We start from the raw sequence: 14,896 nt of genomic DNA, 5'->3' as shown, positions 1-14,896 counted from the left end.
TCCAGGTGATGCTGATCGAGTGGGCTGTGAACGCGGGGCGCGGTCGAGATTTTCCTTGAATTGGCCGTCAGAGGCTTACGTTGGAATGTGTCGGTGGGTCGAGGTACCGATTTTACATGGTACCCTTGCATATGACGTGAATCGAGCTCGACAAGAAGAATCGAAGAGTTTGCGCCAAGTTGAATGTTCGCTCGTTCAAATGACTCGAATCGTGTGCTGTCCGTTGTCGTAGCGCAGACAGGGAACCTTTTTCTTAGTCTCTTCGCCCAATTCAGAAACTACAAAAGACAGTTCCTCAGGGCTTAGAAACCCACTCCCAACTCCAACCCTCTCGTATTCGCCCTTTGCTACATCAACAATCCGTAGAAGCAAGACATACGTGTATCCCTCAACAGGTACTCCCACCGCGCCGAGAATGAAGAAGAATTTGTCTTTCTCACTTTCGTTCTCCAAGATCGATTCGTCCGCCGGAGTGACGTCAAACGTGAGAGTGAACTCAGGGCTGGTGGAAACCCAAGGGACGTGCAAATCTCTTGTACGCGTGGCATCTCGAGTAACCTTCATTGGTTTCAAGTACCCTCGCAAATCTAACCATCCATTTTTGACACGTCCTGTGACATCCTTGGTTGCATGTTCGAGGACCACATCTTGTACCTCAAACAATATCTGCTTAGGGACCCACTGGTATAGCAAGACAGGTCCTTCTATTGATGCCCACGACCAAGTCGGAGCACGATAGAGGACAGGACGCGCCCACTTGAACACATCATCGCTGTGCTTGGTTTTCGTTGGGGTCATCCACAAAAGCTCCAACTCAAGCACTGCGTGCCAAAGCCCTGCCACATATATGTCGTTAGTGAGAGCTGCAAATTGCTTGGCTATACCGGAGAGCACGATGAGTTTGTCATTCGGATTTGTAAAGTGTGTCGCGGAGTAGGTCTCTACTAGGCTATGCCATTTTGCATACCATTCGTGTTTGTTATTGAGCGCATGTGGTAAAGTTGTACGCATGCAGATATCATTGTCAATCTTGAAGCGCGATGAGGGGTTTTTATCGAAGTAATCAGAAAGTCCTCTTGGGTATGTCTCGCTCGCGCTGTGCTGACGACATTCCCAGAACAGTTCTTTACCAAAATGAAGAATTCGGGGGCTAAGGATTCTCTCTTGGAAGACCCAGCCTCGTTGGTTTATGCCACAGTGTGTAACATTACGGTCCCAGAACTTACGGCTGAAAGTCGTAAGTTCTGCGACGTCGGTACAGTTGGCTGCCCTATGAAAGTCTCTCATATAGACCTTCGCTTTTGCCACACGTATCGTCCGGTTCCGAAATAATCCTTCTGTGCTGTCTTCTGCATCTGATGCGGAGATGTTGCAGTACGAATGCGAGTATACTTTGTGCATCAATTCTGCCTCACGGAACCAATCAGATAAATCGTCTTTATCTTGTATGATACAGAGGCTATCTATCCAGAGATAAGAGATGCCTAATGTTCTTGACACAAATACGGCCTCTCTAAAAGTCCTCGGCATATCAGCAACTGTAATAGCATTGAGGAATTGTGCCATGTTGAATCGTGTGAGCTGGATGAATTGTGCTGCGCCCCATCGGTGGCTTAATGTAAGATATATCAACTCTTCAACAGGCCTCTCTTCAGCTGTATGAATCAGACGCACGATCTCATCATGCTCACCGGAATCACCCAAGTCGAGCAGGCGTGTGGGTAACCATGGCACGTCAGACGTGTCTCTGTTGCACGCTGAATGAGTTTTCAAACACACGTTCATCCATCTCGTGGCTGTTCTGATAGATTCGTTGGAGAAAGTATGAGTAGAGGTCACATCTACCAATGAACTCTCCTCAGCCCCTTGTTTAGTGACTGCATAACTATTAGTTCCATGCATTTCTGCAACGTACACTATGTACATACCAGGTGCTGGTGTGAGGCGAAAATCGCTCGTTGTATCATGATGATTCTCAAAGATTTGAGGAGGAAGAACGATTCTTAGATATAGCGAGCCAGGTGGCTTACGTGCGAGTGCCCAGAGATATGCATGTGTAAAGAAAACGGACGAGTTTGATGGATCACGCTTGGCTCCGTCCAGTTCTTGTTCCTTGTTTGTTGCGAATTCGCTCTCTACAGCACATACGTTTCCTTGCACAGATTTGGGTAGCGAGTCCCAAACCGTTTTACATATATAGCATCCAGCCTTCGCTGACTTGATCAAGGCCGAGGACGAACGCTGATGACCAAACGCAAGGGAACCGGTGAAACAGTCATCTCGTGATGAACTTTCACTCCCCTTCTCTTCATCACCACTACTTTCTTCTTCCTCTGTCCACTCATCTTCTTCGGCCTGTTGCTGTTCATCCTCGGTCCTTTCTTGGCCTTGCGCAATGTCTTCATCCTCCACCGCTTCTTGGTCTTCTACTTTGTCTTCACTCGTCATCTCAACCTCGTTTTCTGTTTCCTCTCCATCCTTTGTCGATCCGTCGTCATCTAGCTCATCGTCGTGCGATTTGTTCCGAGGGATGGGATTACGACGGTATTGTAAAACGCCTACGCAGATGTCGCAAAACATCTCTGTTGGATAATCCAAGATTGCCGGAGCGATTGTAATTGCATAGGAGTTGGTTGTGTAGTGTGTTAGGCGGCCAGGCTGCGGAAGCGGGGACCCACCCACGTTCTCACCCTGCTGTTCCACCACCGGCCTTGGCAGCATTCATGAGTCTCTCTTTTCTCCCATCTTTCCAGGCCTTATCGAGCGCCTCCAACTTCCCACCAAGAACCTGTACATTACCCGGTTCAAGCATTGCGACGCCTCTTCGCACGTCGACATTGCGGAGGATGAGTTTCACACCCATCGTCATGCTCGTATTCAACCCCTCGATACCTCTTAGATCTAGCGCGTAAATCTTCAAGCCTTTCGCATCCTGCAGCAGTAACTTGAAAGGTCCTTTGCTCTGGATGGGTGCTTCGGCCGCGCTTTCGTTCTCAGGCTCCACGACTCGGACAATCTCTCTACCCTTTGTCATTTCTCCGCGCTCTCTTGCCTCAATAGCTTCGACTTGCGACCAGCGCGAGTGTCCGATATCTTCAATATCGAGCACTTGGCAGAGGGTGGGGCCTGCGATACAGCGGGACTGAGTTGTGCCTTTCAGTATGTCGTGAGGGAGGACGGAAGCTGCTGGTTGGTTTAGAGATATTGTAATATCAGTCGCTGTGAGACGAAAGAAGGCAGTCTGCTTCAGTGCGGGCAACGGTGTATTCGGCCGCGTCGTAGAGACGAAGCTTTGCAGCCATGTGGTGGTTGGGTAGAGGTGTCTAGCATTGAGGTGTTGTATGAGCTCAGCTGGGATGTTGTTTGCCATCTTGATCAATTGTGTTCGAGCATTTGAGCGTGATTGATGGATGGAAGACGCGTCGCGTACCGAGGTGACGTGGGGCTCTTTCCGAACGATGGTCTTGGCACTTCACCTCCAGCATTCTGCATCACTCTCACACACTCCAAATCCACGCGCTCTGGAACTCCAACATGTCAATAGCTTCGCCACGTGCTAGTGTCTCAGTTCGTAGCCCCTCATCCACACGCGCCTCCTTCGACTCCACACGACCTCCGCCAGCGCGTCGCAATCGAACAGCGCTACGCGAGTTCTATGGTCTCAAAGCTACCAAAGATGCGGATGCAAAGATCTCGGAAGAGTCAGCGAGGACGGGACTGGGTCCCGAGGAAGACGAGACGCTGACGGAGCTCGACTCTGCCAATTTCAACGCCGAGGCCTTCGTGGACAGCTTGCTAGCAAAGGAGGGCTTGAAAGGCGTTTTGAAGACGGAAGCCGATCTGATGTCACGTGTGTTCTTCTCCTTGCCAATATATTGTCTGGTCGGCTAATCAAGCATGCTATAGAGATACGCAATCTCGACAGCGACAGAAAGTCACTCGTGTACGACAATTACTCTAAGTTGCTCTCTGCGACAAGTACTATCCGACGCATGCGTGGAAGCATGGATCCACTAGCTCCTACGACACACACTCTTGGACCTGCAATGTCACATATCGCCGAGACTGCCGCCTCGCTGTCCTCCTCAATGCAGAGCGTGCAAAAGAAACCCGAGGGCCTGGGAATCGAAATACGCATCGAGGGAGAGGGAGCGGACAAGGAACAGTTTGTCAAAAAGCAGAAGCAGAAGGAGACTGTCAGATGGGTTCTGAACACGCCACGACGCCTGCGTCAGATGATCGATCAAGAGCAGGATGATGAAGCAGAGAAGGAGTGGGAACAAGTCAGCAAGATCCTCGATCAGTGGACAGGCGTCGCAGGTGTCCAAGAGCTTAGAGAAGAGTGTGAACGCATTTTAGAGGAGGATGACGAGTCAGATTGATTCGCAAGGCAACGTTACCTTACACCGAAGAAGTGGCAATTTTTAACGGCCTACTCCCTGTGCTGGCCACCTCCCACGGTGCTGCAGCCTTCAAGACGTCCATTTCGTCAATATGTTTTGCAGCCAGCTGGATTACCCACCGGCAACATTCCAGGAGCCTGGGGTACATACCTACGCAGCGGGCATGACGAGCGCAGCTTCTACTGGACATTGGCTCTAAATTGGGCTGGAATGCTTGGGGCCATATCCGTCCAGCCATGTTGAGATGAGTACCAAGAAAAGACTCCAGGTCGTATTGTCTCCAGGCTGCATACTCTCTACTTCTGGCTTCACAAGAAGTCAGTCAAAATGTTCTAGCATCTCAATACACGCGCCGTATAACTACTGCACTTGCGCCATCGTTCTCTTCAGCATACCATTCGAGTCAAACTTCTCCCTGACGAAGACTGAGCTTAAACACCTGGTTACGATTATTAGATTATGTCGTTTGGAAACTCATACGCCTCCTACTAGAACACGGGATATTCCACACAAAGCATAGATACTGCCACTACAAACTGGCCAGTGTTAGAGTCCATCACCGGTAACGAACCGGCAGATGGCGAGTATGAAGACACTCAAACCGAGACAACGCAGTGGGATGCCAACCTCCCAGGCATCGCCATAAATCCCCTCAACTAGATGCAAACGGCGATGACAATGCTCAGGACTTTGTCCCATCAACCTCACAACCCCGCGACTCTCTATGATCGGGGCAACACAGGATTCTCTCGGCAGTGTTAGGAGCGCACTCTGTATCGATGCTATCATGTACCATCACAATTGAATGCTGCAGCATGTCAAGCCCCGAAGTAGTCGTTCATAGCCGTTACGATCCACCACACAATCAAGCTAAGATACTGGTACACAAAAACGGACTAGGCGTACACCTGTGACTATAAATTTGCTTATACACGCCTGAATTTCGTTGCTCTCTTCTTCAACGTCGCGAATAGCTGTAGTGCTGCTTTCCTAACTCAGCTGCTCGTTGGTAGTTTTGTATTCCTACTTCCAACCAAGCTCGAATTTGCGTAGCAGCAGCAGTCCGCTCGCTGTCCAGCGTGTTGTGTGTTCTTTAGCTGAGCGTTATTCCGAAGGTGCAAAGACGTAAGGTGTGCAAAACTGTAAAATATCATATATATTACTCTAATAACATTTATCTGTATATTTGATACTTCCTACAGAAAGGGCAACCCAAGCGTAGAAATTCCGCGTAAAGCGTTTTTTTTCCCCAAACCTTTCGACGCCCTAAAACTTCTCCGCCACACCAGGTCTCTTCCCCTCAATCGTCAACACCATGTCGACGTATTTCCTACTGAGCACCTCCTTCTTCCTCGCAGCCAGCAGCGCCGCACTCTTCAGCACGTTCTTGATCTGCCGCCCGTTCAACATCACCATTGCCAGTTCATCCAGATCCTCCTTGCGCCAATCCTGCTGCAAATCCAAGCCAACGATGAAGTTCTCCCAGATATGGCGTCTAGACTCCACCGTCAAAGCCGGGTACGCGATGCTGATATGAATCCGGCTCTGGAACGCCGCATCGATATTGTCCACGCGATTCGTAGTCAGAAAGAGCAGGCCCTCGTAGTACTCGAGGACGCGGAGGAAGATAGAGACGAGTTTATTGCGCTCGAGGTCGTGTGTGGAGCGGGCTTCGAGGAACACGTCGCATTCGTCGAGGAGGAGGACGGCGTTCCACGTTGCGACCATTTCGAGGATGTCGGTTAGGTTGCTTTCGATTTTATCGGGGTTGAGGCCCAGGTCGGCTGACGACATCATGAAGAGCGGTGCGCGCATGTGCTCGGCGACGGATTCGGCGGTTAGTGTCTTGCCTACCCCGGGGGGACCGCTGAGGAGCGTGATGTGGCCGCGTCCCTTGCCGCTGATGACGTCGTCGAAGGGGGTGCTCTGCATGGCTTGCGATTCTGCAAAGGATAGGATGAGTTCTTTTTGGTCGGGGGGAAGGACGAGGGAATCGAATGCGTTTGTGTTGAAGTCAATGTCTTTGATCTGGTCGAGGTAGAAGAGCAGCCACTCTTTTTTCCTGAGGGAATATCCACGGACTCGAGACAGGCAGATCAGATGATGTTGTTCAGTAAGACGAATCTGCTCTGTCTTTGCCTGCTTGCCAAAGACGTATGCCGTGTCATTGAGATCATCGGTGTCGACCTCTTTCACGACGCACCCGGGCTCTGGCGCACCCTCTTTAGCGGGGATGGGCGCGCTATTTCCAAAGTAGCGATTGGAAAAGAGCCCAAAGCTGTTCGAGTCTATGATGATGCGGCCGCTGCAGGTAAAGGGAATTTCCTTGTCTTCCTTGTTCCACGAGACTGCGAAGCCGTTATACTCCTTGTGATGGCGGCCTGCCACTGCTTCGAACTTTTTGCCGCGAGCAACAAGCAGTTCCTTAACCTCGTCTTGTTTGGGATGCAACGATAACGGGAATGCTGAGAGACCGGTAATGGGAACTGTACCAATGAACTCCCTGATAGAAAATTGTGTAGTTGATCGCCCGAATACAGTACCGTTGAAATCGACTGCCTCGAGGCTTAGCGAATATACCCTGCCACATTGAGTTTTCATGTATTTTGCGGACTGGAGCCTGTAAGCTCCGTATGTACCGTGATGAGAACCGGAATAAATGATCGAGCCAGGCTGAAAGATAGTCCAGACATGGTCGAAATCCACGATACCATGGTCAACGTAGTCATCCAACGTCGTGATGACATCGTTGAGCTCAACTCTCAGTACGTTGTAAAGCAGTTCTATGTGTTGTGCTGTTGTCTCGTCAAGATCTTTCCTAGCCTTGTATTCGATAAGCTGCGACCAGCGATGGACGAATGGACTAAACGGTGCCTCGAATTCTAACCTCCTCAGTCCACAATGGATGCCAGGATAGTCCTGCAGGATCTCGGCGAGAGAATCTTTCAGCTGGGGTGATTGTATGATGATGGAGTGGAGTTCGAACTTTTTGCGTGAGTCGTTAGCCTTTTGTAGGCGTGTGATGATGGCGTGCTGAGCTGTCTGTTCATTCTCCGCAGCATCAGGGACGTCTTCGGGTTCCTTGTCAAGCCAGGTCCATTTCTTATTGTTGTCGGCCGGACCTTGGTATAGATTCTTGAAGGATGTCAAGGAGCCCTCGGTGTCAAGGCCATTTGTGCCGTTCGAGTCACCAACAGCGTGCGCCATCTCTTTGATAGCCATAGTAGGAAATCAAACACGTAGAGCTCCAGGGATCTCCAGCGAAAAAGAGAACAAGGAAGATGATATTGAGAGTGAATGCTTGATGAACGAAAAGAAGAAAGGTACTTCCATCAACTTTATAGGAGAAATGCAGGTGGAGTATTGACATGATTGTTACATATCCTCTCCCATAGACTTAGGCGTTCCATGTCCGCACGTGTTAGGCTGCAACATGGTGTAATGAAGAAATTGACACAGCTACATGGATGTTGTTTCATTCAACATCGTTGCCTGATCGCGACAATTACGCCACAACCTCTAACCCGTGATGTAGGTGCCTTGATGTCGAGAGGGGCTGTACTGGGAATGGTGGAATATGACGTAGCCAAGGGCGGTGTTCAATACAGTAGAGTACTGAATGGCAAAGGGCGGTACTTGGGGCGGTGAAATATGAGATGGCAAAGGGCGGTATTGAGTATGGTGGAGTATGTATCTCTACATGTTACATCGTCATGAAAGTGTGGAAGATTCTTCGAGAGTGACACCCGAGTTCTGGTGGGTGATGAGATGATACTGAAAGGATGGCGGTGGTTGAAGCTGTGGACGCCCGGGAAAGGGTCCCACGCTAAGATGTCGAGACCAAGCTCATCCCTGCAACCCTCGAGAGTCCGCTCACCAACAATGTCCCAATGCACTCTCCACCCGCAATTGCGCCTCAACCATGTCCAAAGACGAAGAACCCTCCTACATCGACTATGAAGCCTTTCTCGACCCGTCCTTTTCGGCAACGTCATTCGCCAACACGCTCGTCCTTGCGACAAACAACCCCTCAGACACCCCGCTAGACCTTTCAACACCTCTCTCCCGCGTCCTCTTCGATGTCCAGGAAGTCGACACGCATATCGATACTCTGACGACAAAGTCCGCGTTACCGTTGCTGCAACACACGAGGGATCATGCGGAGTCGAGTGGAAGAATATTGCAGGAGGTGGAGGGGCAGGTCGCGAGCTTGACCGAGTCGTTTCGGACATTGGAACGCGAGGTCATTGAGCGGTATGAAGTCGCGGAGCAGGTCCGCTTGACCGCTGAGAGGTTATGTGAGACTGTCAAGCTGGGTAGAGCTGTGGCAAGGTGTCTGATGCTTGGACGACAGCTGGAGGTGCGCATGTCTGAGCTGGGAGGAGTGGGTAGCGCAAAGAAAGAGGACCATAGGGCCATGGTGCGGTCGGCGGATACAATACTGTCATTGCGGCAGATATTCATGGCGTCAGGTGCAGGCGAGGAGGGGGAAGGGCTCGACAAGGTCAATGTGGTGCAGACGCTCAAGAACGAGCTGGTCGTTCCTGGGGAGCGAAGCATCGCGTCACGCGCACAGCAAGTCGTCAAGGAGTTCTCCATGTCCTCGTTACTATCCTCGTCAGGGCAGACGTCTGCATCCACATATGCACAAACAGAGGACACCAAGTCGAGAACAACCTCGGCGCTGCTGACACTCTACCTCGTCTCCCCTACCTCTACAAAGACAACCCTCGAGTCCTTCCACCCGACGCTGATGCTCAATACCATACAAGAGTACCTGCAAACGCAGTTGAAGTCCTCCCTAGCATCCCTCACCCGCTCTCTCGGCCAACTCCCCACCTTGGACCGCACCCTTCTCGAGATCTCCGCACGTTGCCAAAATATCACGTCCCTACAATACCTCCTTGAAGCCACGAAAGCACCGTCACACCCCCTCTTCCCCACAACACCAACCTCAACATCTAACTTCCTGCAACCGGTACTCCATGTCCTCGACACGTCCTCGTTACCAAGCTATTTCTGGCGCTCGCTCGCTAGTAATCTGTCACCACGGGTTCAGGAGATTATGAACCGAGGCGGCGTGTCGGCGCGGACGCTGAGGAGTAACAAGGACAGGGTGAGGGATGCAGTGCGGGAGTGTGTTATGAGGGGCAGCCAGGTGGTGGGAGGGAAGGGGAGTGTGGGGAGTTGGGAGAGGGAGGCTGCCGTTATGGTAGGGAGTGTTGTGGGGCAGATAAAGTAATGTATTTGCACGGCTTCGACCCTGTATGTAGACATGTAGAATTATTGACGTTTGTGGTTGCTGCCATGGTGTAGTACGAAGACAACCTCATCGATGGTCATGCAATGTCAAGATGGTCTGCACATGACTCGACGCGCAACACACTCACGCATGACGACGTTTGTGTCTCGTCGTTTGACAGCCCAGTCCGGGGCGTCCGTACGCTTTTTCGCCACTCCCATGTATCGCTTAGGGTTAGTCGTTTGCCTCTTTGCAAAGCGAGTGGGCTGGATGTGGATTGGACGTCTAGAACCGATTGCAGGGTGGTTTGATTGGGCGAGGCGAAACACTCTATGTTTCAGTGTCTTTTGACGAGCCTGGTCTTGGTTTTGGTGTTGGCCTCTCGACAAGATGCAGCGAGGACAGCCAGGCTGCGAATAGTTCAAAGTTGGGTACACCAGCGCCCGCTAAAGCGCCGACACGAGGTACGGGAATTGCACACGGCGCCACGAGGACTACTTAAGGCTGAAGCAACGGCTTGCTATTACCCTGCAGGGACGGCTCTCTCGACGTCCGATTGGGTGCGCTAAGGACCGAACGCTCTCTTCGAGACAGGCCAGCCAAAGCTCACGTCTGCCTCTGCCTTTGCTCTTCGCATCGAGCACCCGTCCTGCTCTCTGTTCTCCCTCTCCCGCTCCTGCCTTCCTTTCCTTCGTTGTGACTTTGCTATTCTACCGCCTCTCTTCTTACTGCCCTGCCAGCTCGTGCACGCCCGCCGAGCCCACGCTTCCCTGACTACCGTGTCCCCTGACCACCGCCGCCGCGCTTCGAGCTCCTTTGAGGCCAGTCGGGGACTGCAGGAGACACTCGAGCGTCTGTATCCACCGCAGAATTGAGCCGTGTGCCATTCTCCCTACACTGTGCGTCCGGCTCCCCTCGACGTCAGCCGCCCTGGGACATTGCGCTGACCGGTGTGTGCAGAATTTCCGACTCCTGCCACGCACGCACGCCGCGAGAGCAGCTGTAGCATCCCACCGCCATGTCCGCCAGCCATATCGCCTCCCACCGGAACAGCACCCCCGAGGGCTCGAGCTCGCTCCGCCCGCCCAACGCCCGCTCGTCGCTTGGCGCCGGCCACCATCTGCGCGCCTCTGCTGACATGAGCGGCTTCTCCTCTCCGCTCGCGAACCGCGGCATCCGTCCCGCCTCGGAGATCTACTTTGGTCGCCAGAACACGCAGTCGGGCAACCCCGACGAGATGGAGCGCGCCGCCCAGCAGTGGCTGGCCGACATCGACCAGTACGAGACGACGCTGGAAGAGATGGCCACGGCCACCATGGACCAGGACTTCAAGGACGAGCTGAGCGCCATTGAGCAGTGGTTCCGCGTGCTCAGCGAGGCCGAGCGCACGGCGGCCCTGTATGCGCTGCTCCAGCAGACAACGCAGGTGCAGATCAGGTTCTTCATCCAGGTCCTACAGCAGATGTCCAAGAGCCTGCCCATGTCGGGCGTGCTCTCTCCTGCCAACTTTGGCGAGAAGGGTGGGTCGCAGTTTCCCATCTATTCACACCCAATTCCACAGCTGACGTGTCCCAGACCCCATGACGCAGAAGCTGAGCGACGCCATGAGCAAGCTTAGCACCGGTGAGAACCGCCACTCCATGGTAGGCCGTCCCCCGCCGTCGCCTGGCGCGGGCAAGCGCAACTCGACCCTGGACACGTCCACCATCCACCGCATGTTCCCCGATGCTGCCGCCGCCATTGCCAAGCAAAAGGCCGACTTCACTGAGCACATTGGCATGCCTCCAGCCTCGAACCGCAACAGCACTGTTATCGACCGTAACTCGATGATTGCCCCTACCATCTCTGCCCCCGACGAGAACAGCAAGCGCGACAATGCTCCTCCCGCCTCGCCCTGGAACGAAGGGCCCTCGGTAAACCGTCCCAAGTCATCTGGCCAGCAGCATGCGCCCATGGGTCAGTTCACTGCCCCGCCGCCGTCTGCCGGTGGACTCCGCTCGCCTAGACTTCCCCTCCAGAGCGACAGCAGCAACGTGCAGACGACGACGCTCAATGCGCTGGAAGCGAACTCGACAGCCATGCCCCTGCTCTCGCCGGCCTATGCTGGTGGAAGCTGGGCTTCTCAGCTGAGCACCCCCATGGTCGCCAATTTCAACCAAGCACCAAATCAGGCTGATATGGTCGCCAACGCGACTGCCATGAAGCTCGCCGCTCTGTCCACCGTCAACAATCGCATCCAGCTGGACGATGTTCGTAAGTTCCGCCGTGATCGTTCGTCGGATGCGCCCGGAGCTGGAAATGCTCCGCTGTCGCCGGGCCTGCCCCACATGGGCAATGCCAATCTTCTCATGACCAACGACCTGGGTCAGGTGCTGACTCCGCAACAAGCGGCAATGCTCCAGGCTCAGCAGCTGGCTGTAATGAACGGTCAACGCTCTCGACCCAATTCTCCTGGCTTGGCTATGCACGGCCAGGGGATGGGTGGCATGGGCAACTTTACGTCGCCGCAAAATAACGGCTTCCTGGCTGCTGGTTATGGTGGCAATGGCCTCATGAACAATGGAATGGGCGCAATGAACATGAACCAATTTGCTATGGGAATGGGTAACGATAGCCAGTACATGTCAGACAATGGCGAGATCAACCGTGGGCGCTCTCCACGCGGTCGTCGCGGCAGCTCCAAGCCCCCGGAAGATCCCACCGACCCAACCCTTCTCCAGGATATTCCAAACTGGCTCCGTAGTCTCCGTCTGCACAAGTACACTGATAACCTCAAGGACATGAAGTGGCAGGATCTTGTCGAGCTGGATGACGAGGGCTTGGAGAAGCGCGGAGTCAACGCTCTTGGTGCGCGCAGGAAGATGTTGAAGGTACGTTTTTACAAGCCTTGAAACCTATACCTATACGTTCACTAACACGATCCCACAGGTCTTCGAGCAAGTCCAAGAAGCTAAAAACGACGGCAAGCTACGATAGATTCGTCGCTTGCTTACTTACTAGCTTTACCGCGTTGTGTGTCCCAGCTAGGGAGGGGGGCAGGGCCGGGCACGAAATTGTGCCAGATTTATCTCTTATTCAACGTTCGCCAGCTGGTCACGGAGTCCTTACTTACTCTTTCTTCCTCCGTCAGGTCTGGTGTGCAAGTATGATATCTATGTCTTATGCTTCTTTTGTTTTGGGGCAGGAGCGAGGGTTTGGATGTTGATGCTGATTGCTGATGTTGAATGTTTGATGTAAAAAGGGGAGGGGGGTTAGCTTATCTCTACCTTACATGGGCCCTTGTTTGTGTCGATATACCATGATGGGATATTTCTGGAGGTGGGGATATTCTTTATATATGTGGCCTTTTCTATCTTTTTGCTTGCTTGCTTGCTTGCTTGCTTGCTTGTTGAATATTTATTGGGTGTTTTTATTGAGGGGCGTGGATAGATCGTGTGATTTGGTATGATTAGGTATGGAGAGGGAGATGAGGGAGAGCGGGGAACATAATGAAAGGGTGTTTTTTGTTCTGGATATTTGGACTTGCTGGCTTGACAGTGATGCTTTCATCGTCTATATGACTATGATAGGGCAGCTAGGCTATTTGTTTGTGTGTGGCTTAACTCGCCTTGTCTGGTGTATATTGACCGATACGATACGAGATTAATTGGGTTTAATTCAAGGGTAAGCCCTGGATCCTGATTCTTGAGTCTCGGTCCTGGGTTAGACGTCCCGCTGTAACTACTGTGAGTTGATAGAGGGGGGTGAGATAATGAAGGAGGGAGTCTTGCGATCTCTGATTGAGGTTGCAATAGCGAGACTTGACATAGGGTGGAACAGCTGGTATTGTTACACAGTGCAGAGATGGCATGACCACACACGACTGGAGAACAGGAGCGTGAATGTGCTAGCCAAGTTTCTCAATCGTTGTCATGTTGATAGTCTGGTTGCAAAGCAAGAAAGCAATCTGATTTTACTTCGAAGTCCCTCTTGTGTGACACATGTTCATGTGGCCGCGTCTTGAGAGTCATCGGGACTCTCCACGTGCTAACTTACCCGATTCTTGACTCATGGAGGGCAGTCCTTCGACTCTGGAGGTGGGAGGCGCTGCTTGAACACTGCGGCTACGAGGTCATCTGCGAACCTCGCGTCGCCTAGTTCTACAACAAACGTTATAGGCCAGTGCGTTTGGTTGCGATGTACGAGGAAATCCACGACAAGCTTCCGGACGGGCGATGATGCAGAGGTGCCTCTATACATATCACCAATGGCCTTGACACTAGGAAGAACTTCGCCGTTTTCCACACAATCTATCATGGCTTGCATGACGGCATTTTGGTATGTTGTGTCTTGTAATTGTTCGCCGAGTATGTACGAGTCGAGCAGAGACGCCCAGCAAATGACCTCGTCGTTTACCCTGACCATGTAGGAATATAGGTTCGCTTCGAGCTTCACGGCTACCTTTCCACTGTAAAGCCATTGCAGGTACATCTGGAAGACTTCGGGCTTCTCGTCGGTGAGATCGATAGGCTTGTAATCTAGTCCCGTCCAAGCTGATTCCAAAATTGATTGGAAGAAGGCTGAGGTCTTGCAGAGGACGGACTTGTGGATGTGAAAGAGTTGCTCGTTTTTGAACCGCTCGACCTGGACGTTATCCTCACTCTCGTCCCCGCTCTCGTCGTTGTCATTGCTCTCACTCAAGGCCTCATCTTCTTTTTCCTCGTTCATGTTCTCTACCTGGTTATCCGTTTTGTCTTCTTGTCCCTCTTGTTCTTGCTCTTCTCTTCTCAAGTCGGCCAGGTCGGCCAAGTCTGCATTTATTTCTGCAGTGTCATCTTCTTCCTCGCCGAGATACTCCTCGTCGTCCTCTTCTTCTTCCTCGTTCTCATCCTCATCCTCATCATCGTCCTCGTCGCTTGTCGAGGACCCGTATCCGGAATCCCCAACGAGAACCTGAACAAGTTCACCACCAACACTATGAATTATCAGTCGCAGAGGTCCTGACTATTCGAGACCCTGTCTACGTACTCTGGAAGGTCGTCGGACATTGCAACTCTGTCTGGCAGATGATCACGTTTCTGGCGCTTCGCCGGTGGAGCTGAGTCTGACATGATGCTGTGGTTGCTACAGCACGCGATCGATGATCAGAGGTAAGTAATGAATAATCGGTGTTCCCTATCTATACTAACAAGACGAACTACCGCTATACCATAGGCAAGATGTGCTGTTTGAAATGAGAACCAACGTGGTCCCGGAGGTGATACAAGAAGAG

General features: G+C 52.3%; 7 protein-coding genes across 7 annotated transcripts; 3 read left to right on the top strand and 4 right to left on the bottom strand.

Moving 5' to 3' along the window:
* Positions 1 to 195: 195 nt before the first annotated feature.
* P153DRAFT_385280 (HET-domain-containing protein) lies at positions 196 to 2,580 on the bottom strand (the record flags this gene model as incomplete). The annotated part of the gene is made up of 2 exons (XM_033670412.1): positions 196 to 1,877; positions 1,929 to 2,580. The coding sequence occupies 2 exons, from the start codon at positions 2,578 to 2,580 to the stop codon at positions 196 to 198; spliced, it is 2,334 nt and encodes a 777-aa protein (XP_033524432.1).
* A 106-nt stretch (positions 2,581 to 2,686) lies between these two features.
* On the bottom strand, positions 2,687 to 3,370 carry P153DRAFT_375640 (RecQ mediated genome instability protein Rmi1; the record flags this gene model as incomplete). Its single annotated transcript, XM_033669598.1, has 1 exon — positions 2,687 to 3,370. The coding sequence occupies one exon, from the start codon at positions 3,368 to 3,370 to the stop codon at positions 2,687 to 2,689; it is 684 nt and encodes a 227-aa protein (XP_033524431.1).
* A 164-nt stretch (positions 3,371 to 3,534) lies between these two features.
* On the top strand, positions 3,535 to 4,382 carry P153DRAFT_356701 (uncharacterized protein; the record flags this gene model as incomplete). The annotated part of the gene is made up of 2 exons (XM_033666669.1): positions 3,535 to 3,850; positions 3,907 to 4,382. 2 exons carry the CDS (start codon positions 3,535 to 3,537, stop codon positions 4,380 to 4,382), a joined length of 792 nt encoding a protein of 263 aa, XP_033524430.1.
* Positions 4,383 to 5,669: 1,287 nt separating this feature from the next.
* Positions 5,670 to 7,625, bottom strand: P153DRAFT_289787 (P-loop containing nucleoside triphosphate hydrolase protein; the record flags this gene model as incomplete). Its single annotated transcript, XM_033663671.1, has 1 exon — positions 5,670 to 7,625. One exon carries the CDS (start codon positions 7,623 to 7,625, stop codon positions 5,670 to 5,672), a length of 1,956 nt encoding a protein of 651 aa, XP_033524429.1.
* Positions 7,626 to 8,325: 700 nt separating this feature from the next.
* Positions 8,326 to 9,645, top strand: P153DRAFT_375637 (uncharacterized protein; the record flags this gene model as incomplete). Its single annotated transcript, XM_033669597.1, has 1 exon — positions 8,326 to 9,645. The coding sequence occupies one exon, from the start codon at positions 8,326 to 8,328 to the stop codon at positions 9,643 to 9,645; it is 1,320 nt and encodes a 439-aa protein (XP_033524428.1).
* A 1,018-nt stretch (positions 9,646 to 10,663) lies between these two features.
* Positions 10,664 to 12,621, top strand: P153DRAFT_290218 (uncharacterized protein; the record flags this gene model as incomplete). The annotated part of the gene is made up of 3 exons (XM_033663701.1): positions 10,664 to 11,165; positions 11,221 to 12,515; positions 12,574 to 12,621. 3 exons carry the CDS (start codon positions 10,664 to 10,666, stop codon positions 12,619 to 12,621), a joined length of 1,845 nt encoding a protein of 614 aa, XP_033524427.1.
* Positions 12,622 to 13,203: 582 nt separating this feature from the next.
* P153DRAFT_431107 (uncharacterized protein) lies at positions 13,204 to 14,870 on the bottom strand. Its single transcript, XM_033672874.1, has 2 exons — positions 14,653 to 14,870; positions 13,204 to 14,599 (listed from the first exon to the last, which is right to left on the bottom strand). The coding sequence occupies exons 1-2, from the start codon at positions 14,733 to 14,735 to the stop codon at positions 13,693 to 13,695; spliced, it is 990 nt and encodes a 329-aa protein (XP_033524426.1). The 5' UTR covers positions 14,736 to 14,870; the 3' UTR covers positions 13,204 to 13,692.
* Positions 14,871 to 14,896: the final 26 nt, after the last annotated feature.

This window comes from Dothidotthia symphoricarpi (genome assembly GCF_010015815.1).
Source record: "Dothidotthia symphoricarpi CBS 119687 unplaced genomic scaffold P153scaffold_9, whole genome shotgun sequence".
Taxonomy (NCBI): domain Eukaryota; kingdom Fungi; phylum Ascomycota; class Dothideomycetes; order Pleosporales; family Dothidotthiaceae; genus Dothidotthia; species Dothidotthia symphoricarpi.
This window is presented reverse-complemented; position numbering and strand designations above follow the sequence as displayed.